Here is an 18246-nt window from a genome sequence, read left to right as displayed (position 1 = left end):
GGACTGGCTGCCCAGTGCACCCGCCGTCTTCTTCGTCTTCTTCTTCTTCTTCTTCTGCTTCGTCCTCGTACTTGTCTCTCGGTTCCATACATGGCTATGCTATGTTGAAAGAGACACAGTCCCCACCGAGTGAGTCCCTCCCGTCGTCTCTTCGCCTTTCCTCTTCCCTCCGCGACCCGAGGCCGGGCTGCTCTCCTCCTCCTCCTCCTCACCTCTCCTCTCCTCTCCTCTCCTCTCCTCTCCGCCCCTCACTCCCTCCCTCATCATACCAAGTCCCACGTTTCTTCCGCGAGTTCGACTTGCTGCTCCGCGCTGTTGATACTCCGACGGGCGCTCTAGGCTCGCAGTTTTTCTCAGTTAATACCCGCGAGCTGCTGCAGGTTCGCGCGACGTTTTGTCCAGCGCGCTGCTCCTGATCGACGTTACAGGCGTTTCTCAATATCGACGTGGTGTGTGCGGGTGGCGCGAAAAGTTCACTGGAGACCGTGGTTTGAATAATCCCGGGCTGCCGGCTCCATTCATAAGGAACGGAACGATCCAAGGGAAAAAGAGAACTGACGAAAATCAAAATTGTATACGTATAATCGCTATTCGTTATTTGAATCGTCGAAACATTGGTACAATGATCGTTAAACAATAAAGCTAAGTACTAACTACAGTCCACCTACGTTTCTCGTCTCATACGGTATTCGTTACACTAACTGCGGGTACGATGAAAAGGAGATCCCTCATGTCCGGAGTGCCAAGTTAGCGCAGATATTTTGCGACCGAGGATCAACTGCTCCAGAAACGGCGAAGACGGACTTGATCATCATCATCATCATCATCGTCGTCGACCTTAGGTAAGCGCTGCAGCGAGTCGTCACTCGGTCCTGCGCATTGCTCTGCAGGAACCGGGTGGATTTTTAAAATCCGGGTAAACGACTAATTGCGTGTGATTATCATTTCGCTCCTAGCGATAATCCGTGTTCCATTTTCGTTTCCTGTTGAAAATTTTCCCCCATCCACCGCTCTCCCTCGGTGTAATGCGTAGGTGAAGCAACGCGCGTAGGTGCAACGTGCGTAGGTGTAGCGACCGCAGTAGCGTATGACGGTACGGATGTACGCACATACACACATACTTTTACGTGTTGCGTGCATATGCCGTTCAGTCGGACCGACGAAACCGCGACAGTTCCTTCCGCTGTATGGGTATAATGAAAAAAGTCGCCGAGAGCATCTTCGGGACGAAAAGAATTCCGCTTTTTCCCCCGCGGTGTCGCGGCTTCCATTTCTTCACGAACCCGGCCGTCAAGTTCTTACACCGATTGAATAATGCGAATGTCTACTTTTGCCTCTCCTGCACCTTCTGCATCTTCTTGCCGCCAAGAGCTACCCTCTCCTCGGCTTCAACTTTCGAATGTCGCTTACCGAGGGGAGTTTTCTTCTCCCATTTAAGCAACTGCTCGTACTCCTTCGTCCCAGTCTGAACCCGGTTGGAGATCAGATACTGTATGATCTCCTGGGGCTGAAGGGTTCGCTTCTTCAGGCTAATTCGGCGCTCGACGGTCAGGACGTTCTCTACCGCATTGCGAATTTCCTCCAGCGGAAGTCCGACCGAGAAGCTGGCTAGACTCGAGCAGTCAAAGTTTCTGTCCACCCCGTGATACCGCATCAGCAACTCTTTGTAGATGAGGTACAACGTGTTGTAATCGGGGAGCGGTATGAGGATGAACTTGTCGTGGAGCTTCATGAACCCTTTTCCGGCTTTTTGCGGTTGGTCCGTTGTCGTGAGAAATAGGATCTGAAATAGAAAAAAACAACGGTAGGTACATAGCTATAACCATGATATACAAACCGAGCTTGTGGGTTTTCTTGCACCTATGTAACGTAATGCGTACGTGGATTCGATATATCGTTCGCGAGGCGACCAGGTGTCGCTCATTGTAACCCTGTTCCCGGTAGGTATACCACCCACCACTTCCACTTGGGAAACGGACTCCACCAAACAGCACAATAACGGAAAATATATATATATATATATATATGTATATATATATATACATGATAAACCTGCTCGTTCTTTGCTCAGCTGTCAGGTATAATAAAGTTGAAATATAAAAGACGCGAGACGCGTGTGGGACTTCCGTTAATTTTCTCTTTTATTCGGTAGCTACACATATAGGTGTATAATGTGTTATAAGACCGTACAACTTCCTTAAACCTATACATAATTACGCTTCGGCAGCAGCTGTATACAGACTTTGAAGTGTTAAAGGAAAGATTAACCTTTATTTTCACTAAAGAGTAAAAAGTGCTAGTAGAGAGGTCCGTGAAATGTAAAACCGAGAGAATGTCGAAAAAATTACGATACGAACCCACAGACTTATTATTATTTTTTTTTTTGAATGAAACAGTAGTACCTCGGAAATTTACTCATCGCGAATCATACGGTTACATTTTTGGACTTCGATTTAAGTTCTGTAATTTTTTTGATTCACCATTAATTTCGAAGATTTTAAGAGCGGTGAGAAAATAATATTTTTGAAGCTCTCCAAAATATCCCTGAGTAGGTATAAAATCTATGTAACTCACTTGATCCCCGGGGCGGATTCCCTTGACGAGTTTGGTCAACGGGCCAGCGAGAAGTTTCGGATTATTTTGCTTTTCCTCGGGGGGTACTTTCTTCCACCACGGCTGGTGTCCGGCGTCGACGAAGAGGAGAGAGGGCGCATAGGCGCGAGCAACCTTGTTGATGGAACCGACGAGCCTCTCCAGGTCCTTTTTCGTCCGGTAGCTCTGCGCGACCGTTTTCGGGGAAAGGTCGAAAAGCAGGGCGCCGATTTCATTGCAAATCGCGTTTACCAGAAAAGACTTGCCCGAGCGGGGAAGTCCGACTATAGAAACGGAGCGGACTAAAGGAGCGACCTGGTGTATCTCCTTCGAGCCAACCGGGAGCACGCAGTACTCCATTATCGGCTGGACCACGTCGCCCAGACAGTTTCTGGGCTCTCTGAATTCCCTACGAGCCTCCGTGTTCTGGTAGGACACGTCGCCCTTCCAATCGCTCATCTTAACATCCGGATATTCGCGGATTATCCCGGTGTTCACCAGCTCGGTGAAGAGTTCCTCAATCGTTGGAGCCGGTCCCTGTTCCTTTTTCTTGCCCGCTTTACCCGTGCCCTTCGCCTTGTCTTTGGTTTTCTTTTTATTGTTCGTCCCTTTGTTATCTGGAAGTAAAGAAAATTGAATTATGGTACTTGTGAGTTACACCGCATTCTTCGACATTGAGCAGATAATCTTCAGCTGCTTTAACATAGGCTTTAGACAACGCGTCCGGGAAACATGTACGTAGGAATTCTGCACCGTCGAAGGAACAACTTGAATGCCCCGCCATATAGCGGGGGCTTTAAAAGGGAAGATTGATTTGCAGTTCTTCCAATCTTGCGCGGCTGCACTCGTGAAGCTCGGGCCTTGCAGCAGGTGCGGCGTAGGTATAACGTTTTATATAGAGTTACATCGTGCACCGATCCAGCGCTAGACTATCCATTAGCAATGTACCGTAAAATGTGATTCTATACCTTGCTTTGGTGCCCTCTTTCTTTTCTCACTATTTCTGAACTGTGTTTGCACATACATTCGTAACTTGAAAAATCTCCAGTCGGAGAATTCTCGAATTAACGAGGTTGAAGTTAGTATAACGTTATCGTAACGATACATTGGGGAAAAAATCACCATTTTCTTAATTATATAACGATTTTTAAGAAACTAAGCTTTCGAAATATTAGTCTGCTTTGGTTCATCACGGTTTACTTAATTTCGGACAATTCCAAAATGGCGAAATAACGGTTTTCCCCAGAATGAATCGTTACGATAACGTTACTAACTTCAATATGATTCGAAATGCGAAGATAAGTTCAGTGGTCTCATCGGGTTTCAATTGAAATAATCGACCAAAACGTAACCGAAATCGCATGAAAGATTGTCCAAAACTATATAAGAATTCACTTGAACCAACCGAAAGGTCAAAGAATCATCTGAAGTCGAATGGTAGGACGGCTTTTAGGAAAATACATAATCAGGCAAATTTTCACACCACGTTAACAATTCAGTCGAATATTTCTGTACATTGACATTAATCATGTTATCTAGGTTCTTTTTGACGCTACATATCCGCTTAAAGTCACTCCTATATAGGTTGAGTTTTTTTAAAACAATATTTGCGAAAAAATCTTGCCCGTGCCATAATATATCTGTAATAAAATTAACGGGTGTCTGTTATTATCGCTCGACCAGGACGAATTATTTTGCTGAACAATAGGTGCGTTACATTATTATAGCTGCACGTGTGTGGGTATTTAACCTATGCCGATATAACTACGTATACCTACGTATTCTCGCGAAGCTGCGTCCGTCGTGCAAAGTCTTGTAATATATTCCTGTATTATTCTTATACACGACGGGTAGGTATATAATATTCGATAGCATACACGGTGAATGACGTCAGGTTACACGAGTAGGTGGCGAGCTCGGCGATACCTGAACGAACCTGGTGCGCCCCACGCGCAAACCGCGACGCCCACGATGTAGTGGCCAGGCTCACTCTGCTCGCCAGGAATCTTCTTCTTTTCATTCACTGACTCTGCTGGGCTCGTAATTTTAGACACTTCGCTCATTTATTAATATCCACGCAGGATGAAGCAATACTCTATTACCCGCATTTTTGTCACGATTCGATACAGTCGTAGCATTGTCCTTTTTTTTTTTTTTTTTTTTTTTTTACCATTTATACGCCTCTCCAAACACGTAATTATACAAAAATATATCATTGCTCCACAGGCGGAGGATTATTGTCTTCTTTTCGTGTCAGGGTTAAATTCGTGCAATTGTTCCGCGGATTATTTGAACTCGCGGTAAATCCGCCTGCATTTATGCAATTCAGTCCACATTTTATCGAAATTCGTCTGCACACTTCGGCAAGTAACGATAAGAGATTCTACCGATCGACATTTGTTTCGCCACGAGACAAATGTCGATCGGCAAAATGTTTCCTGCATTGCATAAATGCAGGCGGATTTAACCCTCTTAAGCATACATTTTTCAACTCAATATTTTGGCCTGAATTTTGTTACTCGGGGGTTTTTGGGGTCGCTGATCACAAATCTGAACTCAGAATTCGATAATTTCTAAATCCAAGATGGTGGATCCATCATGGCGGATGTAAGATCGAAAAAACTATCACAATTTGATGATTCTGGCCGAAACTTGTTACTCGAGGGTTTTTGGGGTTATACGAAGTAACAAAAATCATTTGAAGTTGTAAATAAACTGTGATGCGATTAGGACATCGACATTTTTCAGGTAGGACGCGGAGCATCCCACTGTGACTGAAATGCTTAATGTGCAAAAATCACAATAATACATGTCGTCTTGGAATAAGTTCATCCGATAATTTTGAATTCTATGCACGTGGCAGAACAAGTATCGGTAGACTCAACACCTACGAATCAGTGAAACACAATTGACCTACGTTTCTGATCTTTTTGTCCCTTCGCGCCCCCGTCGCTTTCGGCCTCGTCCTTCGCGCGGGCGGCTTCAAGGGTGGCGAGTTCGAGGCGCATGAGTTCGTCGACGACTTCCCTTATCTCGAGCTGGAGTTCGTAGGACAGTTTGTCGGTAATGAGGTCAAGGTATTCACGCTGATGGGGGTTCCCGGTTTCATCCCGGAGGCTCCAATTTGCGAGGAAGTTGTCGTTCGCCTCCCTCAGGCCTTTGAGGGTATTCGGCTCCTCCACTTTATCGCCGCGTTGCTTGACTTTCGGCGTCGCCTTGGCTGCAGCCGCAGCTTTTCCCTTTCCCTTCTTTGCTTCTTCCGCCTTTCTCATCTGTTCCATGTGATATTCCTCCGGGGTGCGGGTCTGCCCTGTTGCTATTAGGATACTGCCTCCTGCTAGGGCCGAAGGATAAGCGTCGAAAAATCCTAGCTCGTTGTACCAGAGCAGAAACCATTCCTTGACTTCGTCGGTTATGTCCTCCATCAGTCCTGGTCCCCGAATTTGGTGCAACTATAAGTGGGAAACAAAATTGCGTGAGGCTTGGTACCTACTTCCTCTTTGACTTCTGTGATGCATATCGAGCGATCAAGCGATTGCTGCGAGTGTGGTGTAGATATTATATTCTCAGCCTCTCCACGCTTGTCATTCATCGCTTGATTTATCCGATCCAAGAGTTATACATGTAGAGGAATGCGCGTCACGCGTCAACTGCGGACTCATCCTTTAAAATCGCATGGCTGAATGGTCGCTAATACGATTCGTAACGTGCCAGTGAATTAGACGAATTTTATTCGAGGCGTAGCGTTTGGCTCTGCGAGGAAAGAAATACGAGACCGACGTTTGAGGTCAGGCTACGGCATATATTTTCATACATACGTTTACATTTTAGTGTGGGTGAAACGGCGATGTGGGTATTGAAGTGACACGCTTGACCCAAAAACTCGTGGAAAATTTTCATAAGTATATAATGGTGTAGACACTATCACGATGGATTAATTGTTGAAATTTATAAATTGCAATACAGTTGATTAATTGACAAATTTCAACGGTGCAGCAGAAAATTTTCGATGCACGGGCGAATTTTCAGAATGTTAATTTTTTACTACAGTGTTCCGGAATCGGTTCCTCACAGCTGCAATAATATCACGGTCAATCATTCGCCGATCTGTTTGTACAATCTAATACCTCTAACCAAACAAACTCAAGTGCATGTTTCATTCGCAATCTTTCATAAAATCCCCTTCACTCATCACGCGCTATGTAACGTGAATTGATTTCTTTTATACGCTTATGGTGTTTCACACGCTGACTCGTACTACTGGAAAGAGTTACATGCTGATTCGAAATTCAGCAAAGCAGAACACTTATCTTTTGTAACAGAAAGGAAAAATAATATAATGCGAAAATTGAAGCCTCTAACTAGAAGGGCAATTAGAGATCACCTCAATGTTGCTTGATTTTTCATAAATTTCAAGTTTGGTTCGGCTGGATTCGGACATGTTTATTTTATAGGACGTGTCCTTGATGACGCTATCGAATGAAATATTTATCATCCTGTAAAACGAAAGTTTGTTTCTCCAATTCTGAACCGTATATAACGCAGATATTTCTAATCGATCTGAATTGAAATTCCATAGCTAGACAACAGCAGAGTTCTAGAGGTCAAAGATGCGTCCGTGGTTGAGAGAAGACGGATGCGTTAAGAAGACGATTGAGAAGGGCTCCCTCGAAGGGATCCCTCAAGAGTGCATCAGCCTCCCTGGACCCCGTTACCAGAGTAAATACAATTGAAAACTACGACGCAATTGAAGAGGAGAGACATTGAAAAAATCCCGAAAGCAGAGGCCTAAATAATACACAATAATTCGGTGAGCTTACAATTATTAGTATAGTAATAAAATTACAAATTATATAGTTATATACCCTGGCGTTCTCGGCGTAAGTGGCCGCAAGAGTGGCTGCGGCGTATTCCGGTTGCATCGATTGTATTCGTTTAAAGTTTTCAGCGTCCCGGTCAAATACTTGATGAGGTTTCCAGCTGGGAATGGACATGCCAAGGACCGCCTCGAGGCGGTCGGTCCTTTCTTTAAGGTGGATTCGCGTCGCGTAGCTTCGCCACCATTTCTGCATCGTGACGACCGCTTTGACCTTGGTTCTCTTGTCGTGTTTCACTTCCACCAATTCACCGTTGGCAAGCTTCTTCTTGTAATCGCTCGTTCTCTTTACTGTAATAAAATAACGTTGTATTCCGAGAATATTGCATAAGAATTAGAATTATATCACGCTGTTAAAAGATACAGGCATTATATATCCTCACATTCGGCCCCGACGATTCTGGCCTTCCTGGCCCGGTCGTGGGACTGGATCAGCAGAATGGCCGAATTTAGCTCCTCACGGGCGATCCTCGCCGCAGCTTCTTCCGGGCTTTCTACCCGTATCGGAAGGTTCAAGTTCACCTCGATTTCCCCCTCAGTCACACGCGGAGACAGCCGCGAAGCTTTTCGCGACATTTTCCCTTCCGATTCGCTCCGGCTCGGGATAACGGTTGAATTTCGCCGCGAATCTTGCGGGGTTGCAGACGCCAGTTTCTATAAGCTCGTGTGAAAGGAGTCGTTTGAAAAGTAGCAAGTTCCGCAGAGTTCTCCAATCTAGTATCAGGATAGTGCTCAGAGACTATAAGCTATGAGGTGTACAGAAAATGAAATCTAAGGACAAAACGCAGTCTTAGAAAAACGTGATCAGAGTCACGTGTACACTTATAACGTATGCCATGTCTTTAGGTACGTACAAATGTCCGTAAGCTTACAGCGCACAGCTATATAGACTCACTGAATTATGCATTTCTATAGGACAAGCTTATCTACCTGCCGGATCAGGTCATTTATATATTTCTTGCGAGCGTCGAGATGAGATTGTCGGTCCGTAACAAAGTAGGATGGTTTTCGCCAACCAATGTCGTCCGGAGTGAGTTTCAGCGGTATCAGAACATCGTCAGCGTAGCTATAGATGTATGAAGCACTCGGTATACCAACAAACTCGAAATGATCATCATTCGATTAGCATTGGAATGATATGAAGAAAAAAAAGAGAATTATATTGCGTCAAGGTGGAAAAGTCTGAACTTGCACTGATTCCGTATTCTGGTAGAGGACCAACTGTCGTTTATACTCCAACATTCGTCCAATGGCACAATTAAGCACCTGCGTTATCAGCTCGCGTTTCTGGTACTGACAAACTTGATCGTGACATAGAGCTAGGCGACGAATTAATTCCCTATATCTGTAATCGATGTTTGTAAATGAATATGTATATCCCATGAATGACTTGGGCGAAGAATTGACTTCATATACATAAGGCTATTATGTACTCGAGTGTATGTAGTGTACATATGTACCTGATTGCATAACTCGTATATACGTGGGAACCAATTACCTGATGTACATCGTAACCAGCTGACCCGAGATTTTATCTTTCGATTTCCCCCCTTTCTTTTCCTGCTGCAGTCCATCCTGATCCGTCCGTAAAAGTTTCTCCACATCTTCCCTCGTCGCGAGCCATAACTCGGAGTAAAATTGATGAGACATGAAAGTTAACGTTGTATAATTTATACACACGGTTTCGGGCTGCACTTGGAATTTTGAACACTTTTTCAAATATTTATAGTTTATTTTTCCGGCCCTGCACTGTTGCGAGGTTACTACCGCATTTTAATGAGACAAATAACGCGATTTCCGCCTCACCAATCTGACGTTAGCAGTACCTTGTCAATATATCCCGTAATAAAATAATCTATAAAATTCCTTGAAACTTGCAACTACTTTAATATAAACGCACCTCAACCTACAGACAGTTTCCAAAATAAACGGAAACAGGTAGTTCAAGATGGCTAAATTATTCCAGCACGATGCCTGCCTTGATGCCCGGAAACCGAGTGCTCGTTCAGGTGCTGATCTGCGTTCTGTTGACAGCATCGAGAATCGCTTCGGAGGACTCACGTTCCTCGGGAGTGATAATAGAAAACGAATGGAAGTGTCCCAACATAACGAAACACCCGTCTGTAGAGTGTTCCTGCGATTTTCCCCACACCCTGAGATGCACCGGCGACAAAAATGCTCTGCAGGTGCGACATCATCATCGTATACATATATATATGTATATAATACGTTAACGTCTTCGCCAACCCTCGACGAATATTCCTGAAATAATTCCGAAGTAATAAATTCTTAACTATCTAATTATACCTACACGCCTTCAGGTGATCGGCAAACGACTGCGCCTTTTCCCAGCCGGGACGATTTCTCTTCTGGACATAACTGTGTCCGAGATATCGATACTTCCGGCCCGATTCCTCGACGGCGTACCTCTGCACGGTCTCGTCGTATCTACCGGCGAACTTCGCCGTGTCAATGAAAACGCATTCGTCGCCTTGGCGCGATCCATTCAAGCTCTGGGCCTTCCCAACAACCTTTTCGAGACCGTGCCGAGCCTCGCTCTGAGGCCCTTGATCGGCCTTGAGAGGCTCGACCTCTCCCACAACAAACTTACCACTCTCGAGGCGGATTCTTTCGCGGTAAGTAAGACATTCTGCGTACACTTTTGGCTTTGGTCGTTTGGATGTTCCCTTACGCACTGTGAGAGAGATTCCATTTTTGCTCTGGCTGCTAAGAACTTATAGCCAAATGAATATCGGTGCAACAATGGCTGAATATTCCGATTTTACAAAAATGTGGTACAATTGTTACTGTTCGGTGCGATTATAGTTTTCAATGCTGCAGTTTCTGGTATGAACGCAGCAATAATGTATTTGTTCAGTTTACTACATTGATTTGGCTTAATAAGAAGTGGACTTCACCATCACCAAATTATCGCAACATTCGTCAGAAAAAATAGTACACCTACTAGTGCTGTATCCAAAAAGAGTACCAACGATTACTATGAACCAAACTCTTCATCACTTTATTTTGTTGCCAAACTCATATATCTTGGTTATCGTTAAAAACGGAAATAAACAAGGACCGTGTAATACTACTTTAGGAATTTTTCTTGGTGTACGAAGTTTGCTTTCGAGTCTGTAAATCCTTATATTACATAAAACTTTATCTGGGTCATTTTGTAAATTAATTGGTTAGAGCCGATACATGGTTTATCTTGCCTCTATTAAGGCTGGGCGTTCGATGTTTCAGGGTTTGACGAATCTGACCTACCTCGACCTGAACGACAACCTACTGTCGCAATTGTCACCCCAAGCATTTCCCAGTTTCGGATCTCTGCGATCGCTCCGGATGCGCGGCAACCAACTGAGTGTCTCTGCCCTCTCAGCCCTCAGGGGACTTCAAAATCTCGAGGAACTCGATCTATCCGGTAACCGACTGATCGGCCTTGCCACGCCCAACCTGCTACCGCGGATGCCCACGCTTCGATTCCTCACTTTATCAGGAAACCAACTCGACACGGTGCTGCGTGGCGCGCTTCAAGGTCTACCAAATCTCACCTGCCTCAGCCTTTCCAATAATCACGTATGCACTACATTTATATGTACAATGTTATTTTGAAATTAGGTACTATATATACGAATTCCAAGCCAAGCCTTTAGTCAAAATTCAGGACAAGTTTACTCTTACGCAATTATGTAGATCTACTATAGGGAATTTAAATAACAGGCATATGCAGCGTTATAAGAATTCAGTTACACTTCGCAACTAAAGGCTCGTTAAGTTATTTTAATAAGTGTGGGTAGTTAATCACGAACTATGAATAATAGTACAGATATCGTTCGATCGTATACTTTATGAAAGTGAGGTTCGCAAAGTTGAATTCTCGGGTCTTTAGTCCTTCATCAGAAACGACATGATGAATAAAATATTTTCATACTTTTATCTCGTTTATGAGCAGGAAAGTGACCGATGTAAGAACTTGTGTGTATACTTCGCAAACACTTTTAGCTTACCGAAAATTCGATAGATAATATATTCGGCTTATATAACTAATTGCCAAGTAGTGAAGTAAGGCCATTTGTGCGTACAGATCCCGATATCGACATTTTATCGATATTTTTTGACGTATCACAGCTGGAACAAAAACCCTGTTTTTTTAGGGTGAGAGGTATTCGACCAGAGCGGGGATAACCCTCCACTCTAAAAAAAAAGGTTTGTGTCCGAACTGTGATGCGGCAAAAAATGTCGGTAAAATATCGGTATCGGGAACTGTACGCAGAAACGGCCTTACTTCTTACTTCACTACTTTCCTATGTTAATACAGATCGACGTACTGCAGGACCACGCGTTCAGGAACTTGTCGACCTTGACAAAGCTGGAACTGGCCAACAACCGAATAGTAGCGGTGTCAAGCGCTTCGCTCGCGCATCTTGAGAAACTGACGAGCCTCGACCTGACCCATAACTTCCTCCGTTCCCTTACGGCGGACCTGATCCTACCACTGAAGAACCTGCAAGAGCTGCATCTCGACGATAACGACATCAGTATGGTGGCGAGCGATGTGTTGACGCCTAATTTAAGACTGAAGAGATTATCACTGGCCGACAATCCCCTGAACTGCGACTGCACCCTCCTCGACTTTGCGAGCTGGCTGACAAACTCGACGAGCCTAACCGAGGAGGACAGAGCCTCAGCTGTCTGCGCGACTCCCCCAGCTCTGGAAAACGGGATCCTGGCTCAAGTATCCCCGGGGAGTTTGCTGTGCGGCGAGCCAATACCCCCCTTCGCGACCCTGGCGCCATCGCTCCCCCTGATTCCCGACACCCAGATCACGCTGGAGAGTGTCTACTACCAGGAGTCGCGGACGATAAACTTGGTCTGGAAGGTCGAACCATGTTCTAAACCGTACACCTGCGACAGGGTGATCGTGAACGAGTGGACCGGTGACAGCGAGGTCCACCTCGCGACGCGGCCGCTTCATTGCGAGTCCGCGGACATGCTGGATCCCTGCACTCTTCCCGTCACAATCCCAGCGAGTCTGAACCTCGAGTTGGGTCACAGATACCGCTACTGCGTCGCGGTGATCCAATCGGGAGACCATGTCGTGCCTGTACCGGGATGCAGCGATATCCTCACCCTGGAGCGGAATACTGCGTTGAAGACACCGGCTGCCGCTGGTCCCAGGATCGCAGGGATGAAGACGAACGCTTCCGACGATGGGTTCCTCTACGTCGACGTAAATCTCGTTGGCGGAGGGCCACGGGACCCGGCCGACTGTGATCTCAGTCTTGTTGTTTTTTCGGAAGAGTCGATCGTTCGAGAGCGGAAGCTCAACTGCACCAGGGGATATGCGACCATCGCCGACCTCGCCCAGGGTCCCTACAGAGTCTGCGCTACGGTAGTTCAGGGTACGGATCACACCGAGATGCAGCTTGCCCCGCGGACCCGGTGCGTCGACGTTACGGTTCGGGGCGTGCGGGAATCCGCTCGCCTCGAAATCGTCCTGTTCGCTGTAATCGTCGTTGCCTGCGCTCTCCTCGTCGCCGCTCTCTGGGCCGGAAGGAGTCTTCTACACCGTACCAGGCCTACACGGATACAGGGCCAGTGCTTCCTGCCCGCTGAGGAATTCGAAATCACGCATAGGGCCCGGTACGTTAAACTCCTCACCACCACCAAGGTGTGAACTCCGACACCCAGGTGATCGGACGCATCGACTCCGGCAAACTGGAAGACTGCCCGATGGTGGACACTCAAGCTTTTGTTTACTCGTAATTCAAGGACTGCTGGTCGAATGGTATCTCGCTGGAGATGATCTTCTTTGATTATCAGATTCAAGGATTTGTTGGGCGGACTGGTACCGTCGGCGGTACAGTCGAAAAAAATTGAAACTGTAGAAAACTTGCGACGCGCATGAATCGCAATCGAAATTAATCGAGATGAATTTGTTGAAATTTGCGATTGCGCCATTTTAGAAGGGGAAATTGAGTGGAAGTCTGTTTAGAGCAAATCAGTTGGCCAAACATATCCCGTAATGTTGAATTGCTAAAGCTGCGTTTTTTTTTTTTTGCAAATAAATTCTTTAAAAACCACTCGAGACGGATTTTTAGATTTATCTCCTTGCAATGAATACAATAATATTGTAAATAAAACCATAGTAGGTTATTCATTATAAATTAAAAAAAAAAGATGTGTATGTGTATGTGTACCTAATTAGAAATCCATCTCGAGTCATTTGAAGAATTTATTTACGTAATAGTAATAAATCTTGATTCTTAACAATTACAGGAAATATTGCTATAAGCAAATTGAACTCAATTAACTCTAGTCGCACCTCGCTGTTTTGTCGTTTTTCGATATGACATCAACGCGAGTAATATACATATATGCTAAATATAGCAGATTTTAATAAGGGTAAATTGTCAATTTGCATGCAATACCTTATATGGTACAGATCGAGTGTTGTGAAAGCATTTTATAGCGATAAATGACTTGTGACTTTTATCCATAAGATCATTTTACCTGTGGATTGCGATAAAACGTGCTATCAATCCATCATACAGTGATATTTTACTGACATTCTACGTACAATGTACGTATGGGTATAATAGTCGCAATTGTGGGTAAGATAATCGTGCCCAGATTTGTTCAATTATTAGTATAATAATTGCATATTATTAAATCGTTGCTGCATGTCTGCAATGCTTAATTATTCTTAACGAAACAACAAACGATTAGTTGTGAAAAAAAGTTTGCATTGCGGACGAATGATTATGTGAACGAACAATATTTTTACCGTGCCCCTAGGTATTTTTAATTGATTGATGTTTATATTATAATGGAAGAAAGCAAACGAACCATGTATAGGTATCTTTTCTTTTTGCCTAACACATGCCAAAATGATATCTAATAGACACTTAACGTGCATTTAATAATTAGTACTAATCGATCCGAAATGTACGCCTATTTCAAAAGTTTTGTTTTCTCGTACGGGCTGCAAACATTTATTTTATGTAGGTATATTATGATACATCCTACGTCATTATTTTTGCACGTGAAAATGCTTTCGTACACGTTTATTATACGCGACATTCAATAGAAAGAAACATATTCACGTGTAATTTTTGTATTTTTATTTCTATTCGCATGATAAAAATAGTTATTAAATAAAGTCGAAAGAATCATCGGGGAGGTTCTTGTAAAAACTCCATGTGCAATGAATTGTTGAAAGATTGGCCTAAAATTTTGCGTTGTTGACTTGTTCATAATTATGTTGTGCCTGAGCTCGTAGATTTTAGTATTATTTATTATAAGTATATATGTCTACCTAAGTATAATTACTTACGAGTTGCAATCTGATTTAAAGAATTTGCATAGCAATCAGCATGCGTGAATTTATTTTGCTAATAACATATACACACACACATATATATACAGCATATATATATACATCTTTCCTAGTATTTAAGAACGGAGGAGAAAACAAAATGAAAAAGAGAAACAATTATATATAAAACTTTTGTTACTGTTGAATTTACACGAGCTTTGATGTATTAAAGCGAACTACGTTTACGCGGCATTATTGTTAAATCCCAAAATTAACAGTCCCCTAAACATCATTTCATTCCTTTGCTCAAAAATTAATGAAGGTAAAAAATTGTGCAAAATTCAATATAATCAAATTAGACATTTATTAGAAACTTTGACACTGATTTGGTCCAAGTATTATACATTCTCAAAAGTGCGCTAAAAATTACAACTAATATATAATATATTTCCTGAATTGTTTTTCCTACATAAGTATCGATAACATACATAGAACTAATGCATATGCATATACAAATATCATGCGATATTCTCAATATACATACATAATTATATCCAGTTTGTACTATAAATTCAAGTAACAAATAATTAGTCTTGGTACACTCGTTAACTCATTTAACATATAATGCTTTGTCTAATACAGAGAATACAAGCTTTACCGTGACGTTTGACAATCGAACATATACGATTTATATATCCGTGTAACTCACCAACCTATAAGATCAGTTATTGTACTCCGTCGCATATATCAGCATTGACTGCAGCGACTCGTAGGCAGCTCTCACCGTGAACCGAAATGCCTGTTCTGCCGTTGCCGCGGGATCGCCTTTGTAGTTCATCAATTCGTATCCATTTCTTTCGAGTATAATCTGCAAAATTTAATAATTCAATGTCGAAGCTGTTTTCACTAAGAATGATGACAAATATTCGATATTTTTTTGCCGATTAATCGAGAATAATCGATTAATTTTCAAACTCGATTAATCCACCGACTCGATTATTTTTCCTCACAATCGGTTCTTGTTTTTCACTCCCATGAACGATGCAATACAATATCAATTTATGTGATTAGAGTATCAATTATTACCATCGTCTTACTTACTAAGTACCTATTTGATATAATAAGTGAAAGATGAATGAATATTTTCACCTGAAATTGAAAACTGTTTTGAATGAAATTATCAATTATTAAAAAACTTTTCCGGTATTAAGACTACATACTGAAATTTACGAAATTTCGGTTTTATATGTACCGTTTCAAAAAAATCAAAATAATCAATTGATCGATTAATTTTTACCGATTTAATCGAGTCGTGTTAGATTATTTTTGTGGACTCAATTAATCGATGCTTCGATGATTTTTAACTTTTCTTCGTTGCTAGTTCTTGTCACGCTTTCACAGTCAAAACCTTCTGCGCAGTTAACTACTGCATTTCAAACATGCGATAAAATTCGATCGATACCTGCTATTCTTTGCAAAGTGAAAATTAATCGGTATCGTCCAACCTTGCAAAAGTAATGGGCTTTCGTCGAGTCGGCAAAACACTCGTAGCGCAGATTCGCCTGAAACTCCTTAGCAGCAAGTTCGACCAGGGCTTTCGCACAGAGATCGTAGTTTACGACGTTATACCGCAGCGGAACCGTGTTGCGGTCGGTAAGAAAAGGCCGATAGTACGGATTGCAGCAGCTCTCGAGGCACGGGACGACTACGTTACCCGACGGCATGTCGTTGTTCATCATTGCGTTGCAGTACGAGTGACTGGGAGGCGGTTTCGAATCGGTGATCTTGGTACTCTTGGTCGTTACAACGGATATCCTTTTGCCGGAGTCATCGAGGGCCAAGTTTTTCTCGTTACAATTCGCAGCCTGTATTTTTCGAGCCGAAAATTCCGAACTTCCGTGGCTTGCCGCTTTACTCCCTCCGTTCTTCGCACAACGCAACCGTTCCTCAAGCTTCTCCGACTTGCGTATCGGCTTTGCCCAAGCTAATTCCCACTCCGATGTTTCGCTCAAGGGACGTCCAGGCTCTGTGCGTAGTTGCGTAAATAATATAAAAGGGAAATCAACAAACGGGCACTATTAGACCGTGGAATAATTTTTTATTGCAATTTTACGCGCGTGCGAGAGTCGAGCAAATTCAAATCGAACAATTTTGGTGTAAACATTTACTTACGCGCTCAAATATGTACGAAGTCGTATATCCAAGAAGGCGAGGCAAGATTAAAAAAAAATGAATTGACACACATTGCATTACGCGAGTAATACCTTATTGTGCGTAGAGTAGATTTTGATTTGTAGGTATGTACACTGTACATTTATAAATTTGGAAGAATTGGCATGTTGCGTTCAACTTACGTCTCATTATATCGAGTACACGTTGAGCTTGTGCTCGAGTTTCGTAGTGGAGAAACGCGAAGTGATTGATTTTCTTAATCTTCATTATCGGAACGCCTGTCGAACGCTGGATCGTGTTTTTCACCTCGGACTCTGTAGTGTCGAGGTTCAAGTTTCTCACGAACAACGCGGACACCTGATTTTGAACAATTGAACGGGAATGCAGACCCAGCGTGTATATAACAATTAAATAATATGAAACAAGCTTAATGCGTATGTGAATTATGTATAATCACGTTTTCGAATTAATCGTCCAAATGCGAAACAAATAAGAATAACAGAGAAATTCGTACCGTTTCCATGATTTCGTCGTCAACGTCTTGGCCGGGTTCGGGATCAGCCCAATCGACAGCGACTTCGTGATTCCAAAGCATGACTCTTCCCGGAATAAGTTTCCGTCGGGCCATCGCGGCGGACCTGTGATCCTTGAATTCGACGAAGACGAAGCCGCGATTAAGCGCCTTGTCCTCGGTCGAGGGATAGACGTAAATGTTGGTGATACCGTCGAGCATTTTGCCGAGTTCCTCCATGAAATCGGCTCTAGTTTTGTCCTTGGGAACACCGCCGAGGAAGAGCCTGCAGTTGTCGATCGATTTAACGACGCCGATACGATGTCCGGGCCGTATTTCGTAGCCGTTTAATTTCTCGATGGCCGAACGTGCGATCCGTTGGTTTTCGAAAAGGGCGAAGGCGTAGCCGCGAGTCGATCCGGAAAAATCCATCATAAGACGGAGCTCGACGACCCGTCCAATCGTCGAAAGTAGCGGCACCAGTTCGTCCTCGTAACAATCCCGCGGAAGCCGGCCCAGGAATACTTCCGCACCTTTGATCCGCGGCACCGAACTCGCGCTGGTCAATCTTCGCTGTCCGTTCTCCTGCACGAGCTGATAATCGCATCGATCTATCAGCGCCAGCAATCTCTTGGTCACATCGTCGGACTTCGAGATGTTTGCAACTCCGTCGGTCGCACTTTGCAGGACGTCGCTCATTGTTCCGATTTTGAAAAATTTGTTTATCAGAAAAATTGAAAAAATTTGGAGCGAAACCGCAAATTCTGCGTG

General features: G+C 43.6%; 3 protein-coding genes across 4 annotated transcripts; 1 reads left to right on the top strand and 2 right to left on the bottom strand.

The window, feature by feature from the left end:
- Positions 1–257: 257 nt before the first annotated feature.
- Positions 258–15375, top strand: LOC124305019 (slit homolog 3 protein-like). Of its 2 annotated transcripts, none has more exons than XM_046763966.1 (6): positions 258–842; positions 7172–7402; positions 9435–9654; positions 9790–10104; positions 10718–11050; positions 11793–15375. In XM_046763966.1, the coding sequence occupies exons 3-6, from the start codon at positions 9439–9441 to the stop codon at positions 13149–13151; spliced, it is 2223 nt and encodes a 740-aa protein (XP_046619922.1). In that variant the 5' UTR covers positions 258–842; positions 7172–7402; positions 9435–9438; the 3' UTR covers positions 13152–15375. The 2 variants fall into 2 exon arrangements, with proteins under 2 accessions (XP_046619922.1, XP_046619928.1); XM_046763972.1 differs by lacking the exon at positions 258–842 and adding an exon at positions 6359–6379 and having other exon boundaries at positions 7176–7402.
- On the bottom strand, positions 839–6066 carry LOC124305043 (dynein regulatory complex protein 11-like). The gene is made up of 3 exons (XM_046764006.1): positions 5510–6066; positions 2575–3209; positions 839–1783 (listed from the first exon to the last, which is right to left on the bottom strand). Exons 1-3 carry the CDS (start codon positions 6015–6017, stop codon positions 1325–1327), a joined length of 1602 nt encoding a protein of 533 aa, XP_046619962.1. The 5' UTR covers positions 6018–6066; the 3' UTR covers positions 839–1324.
- A 126-nt stretch (positions 15376–15501) lies between the features above and the next one.
- Positions 15502–18246, bottom strand: LOC124305049 (RNA-binding protein 47-like). The gene is made up of 4 exons (XM_046764018.1): positions 17479–18246; positions 17147–17321; positions 16298–16818; positions 15502–15660 (listed from the first exon to the last, which is right to left on the bottom strand). The coding sequence occupies exons 1-4, from the start codon at positions 18172–18174 to the stop codon at positions 15514–15516; spliced, it is 1539 nt and encodes a 512-aa protein (XP_046619974.1). The 5' UTR covers positions 18175–18246; the 3' UTR covers positions 15502–15513.

This window comes from Neodiprion virginianus, chromosome 1, assembly GCF_021901495.1.
Source record: "Neodiprion virginianus isolate iyNeoVirg1 chromosome 1, iyNeoVirg1.1, whole genome shotgun sequence".
Taxonomy (NCBI): domain Eukaryota; kingdom Metazoa; phylum Arthropoda; class Insecta; order Hymenoptera; family Diprionidae; genus Neodiprion; species Neodiprion virginianus.
This window is presented reverse-complemented; position numbering and strand designations above follow the sequence as displayed.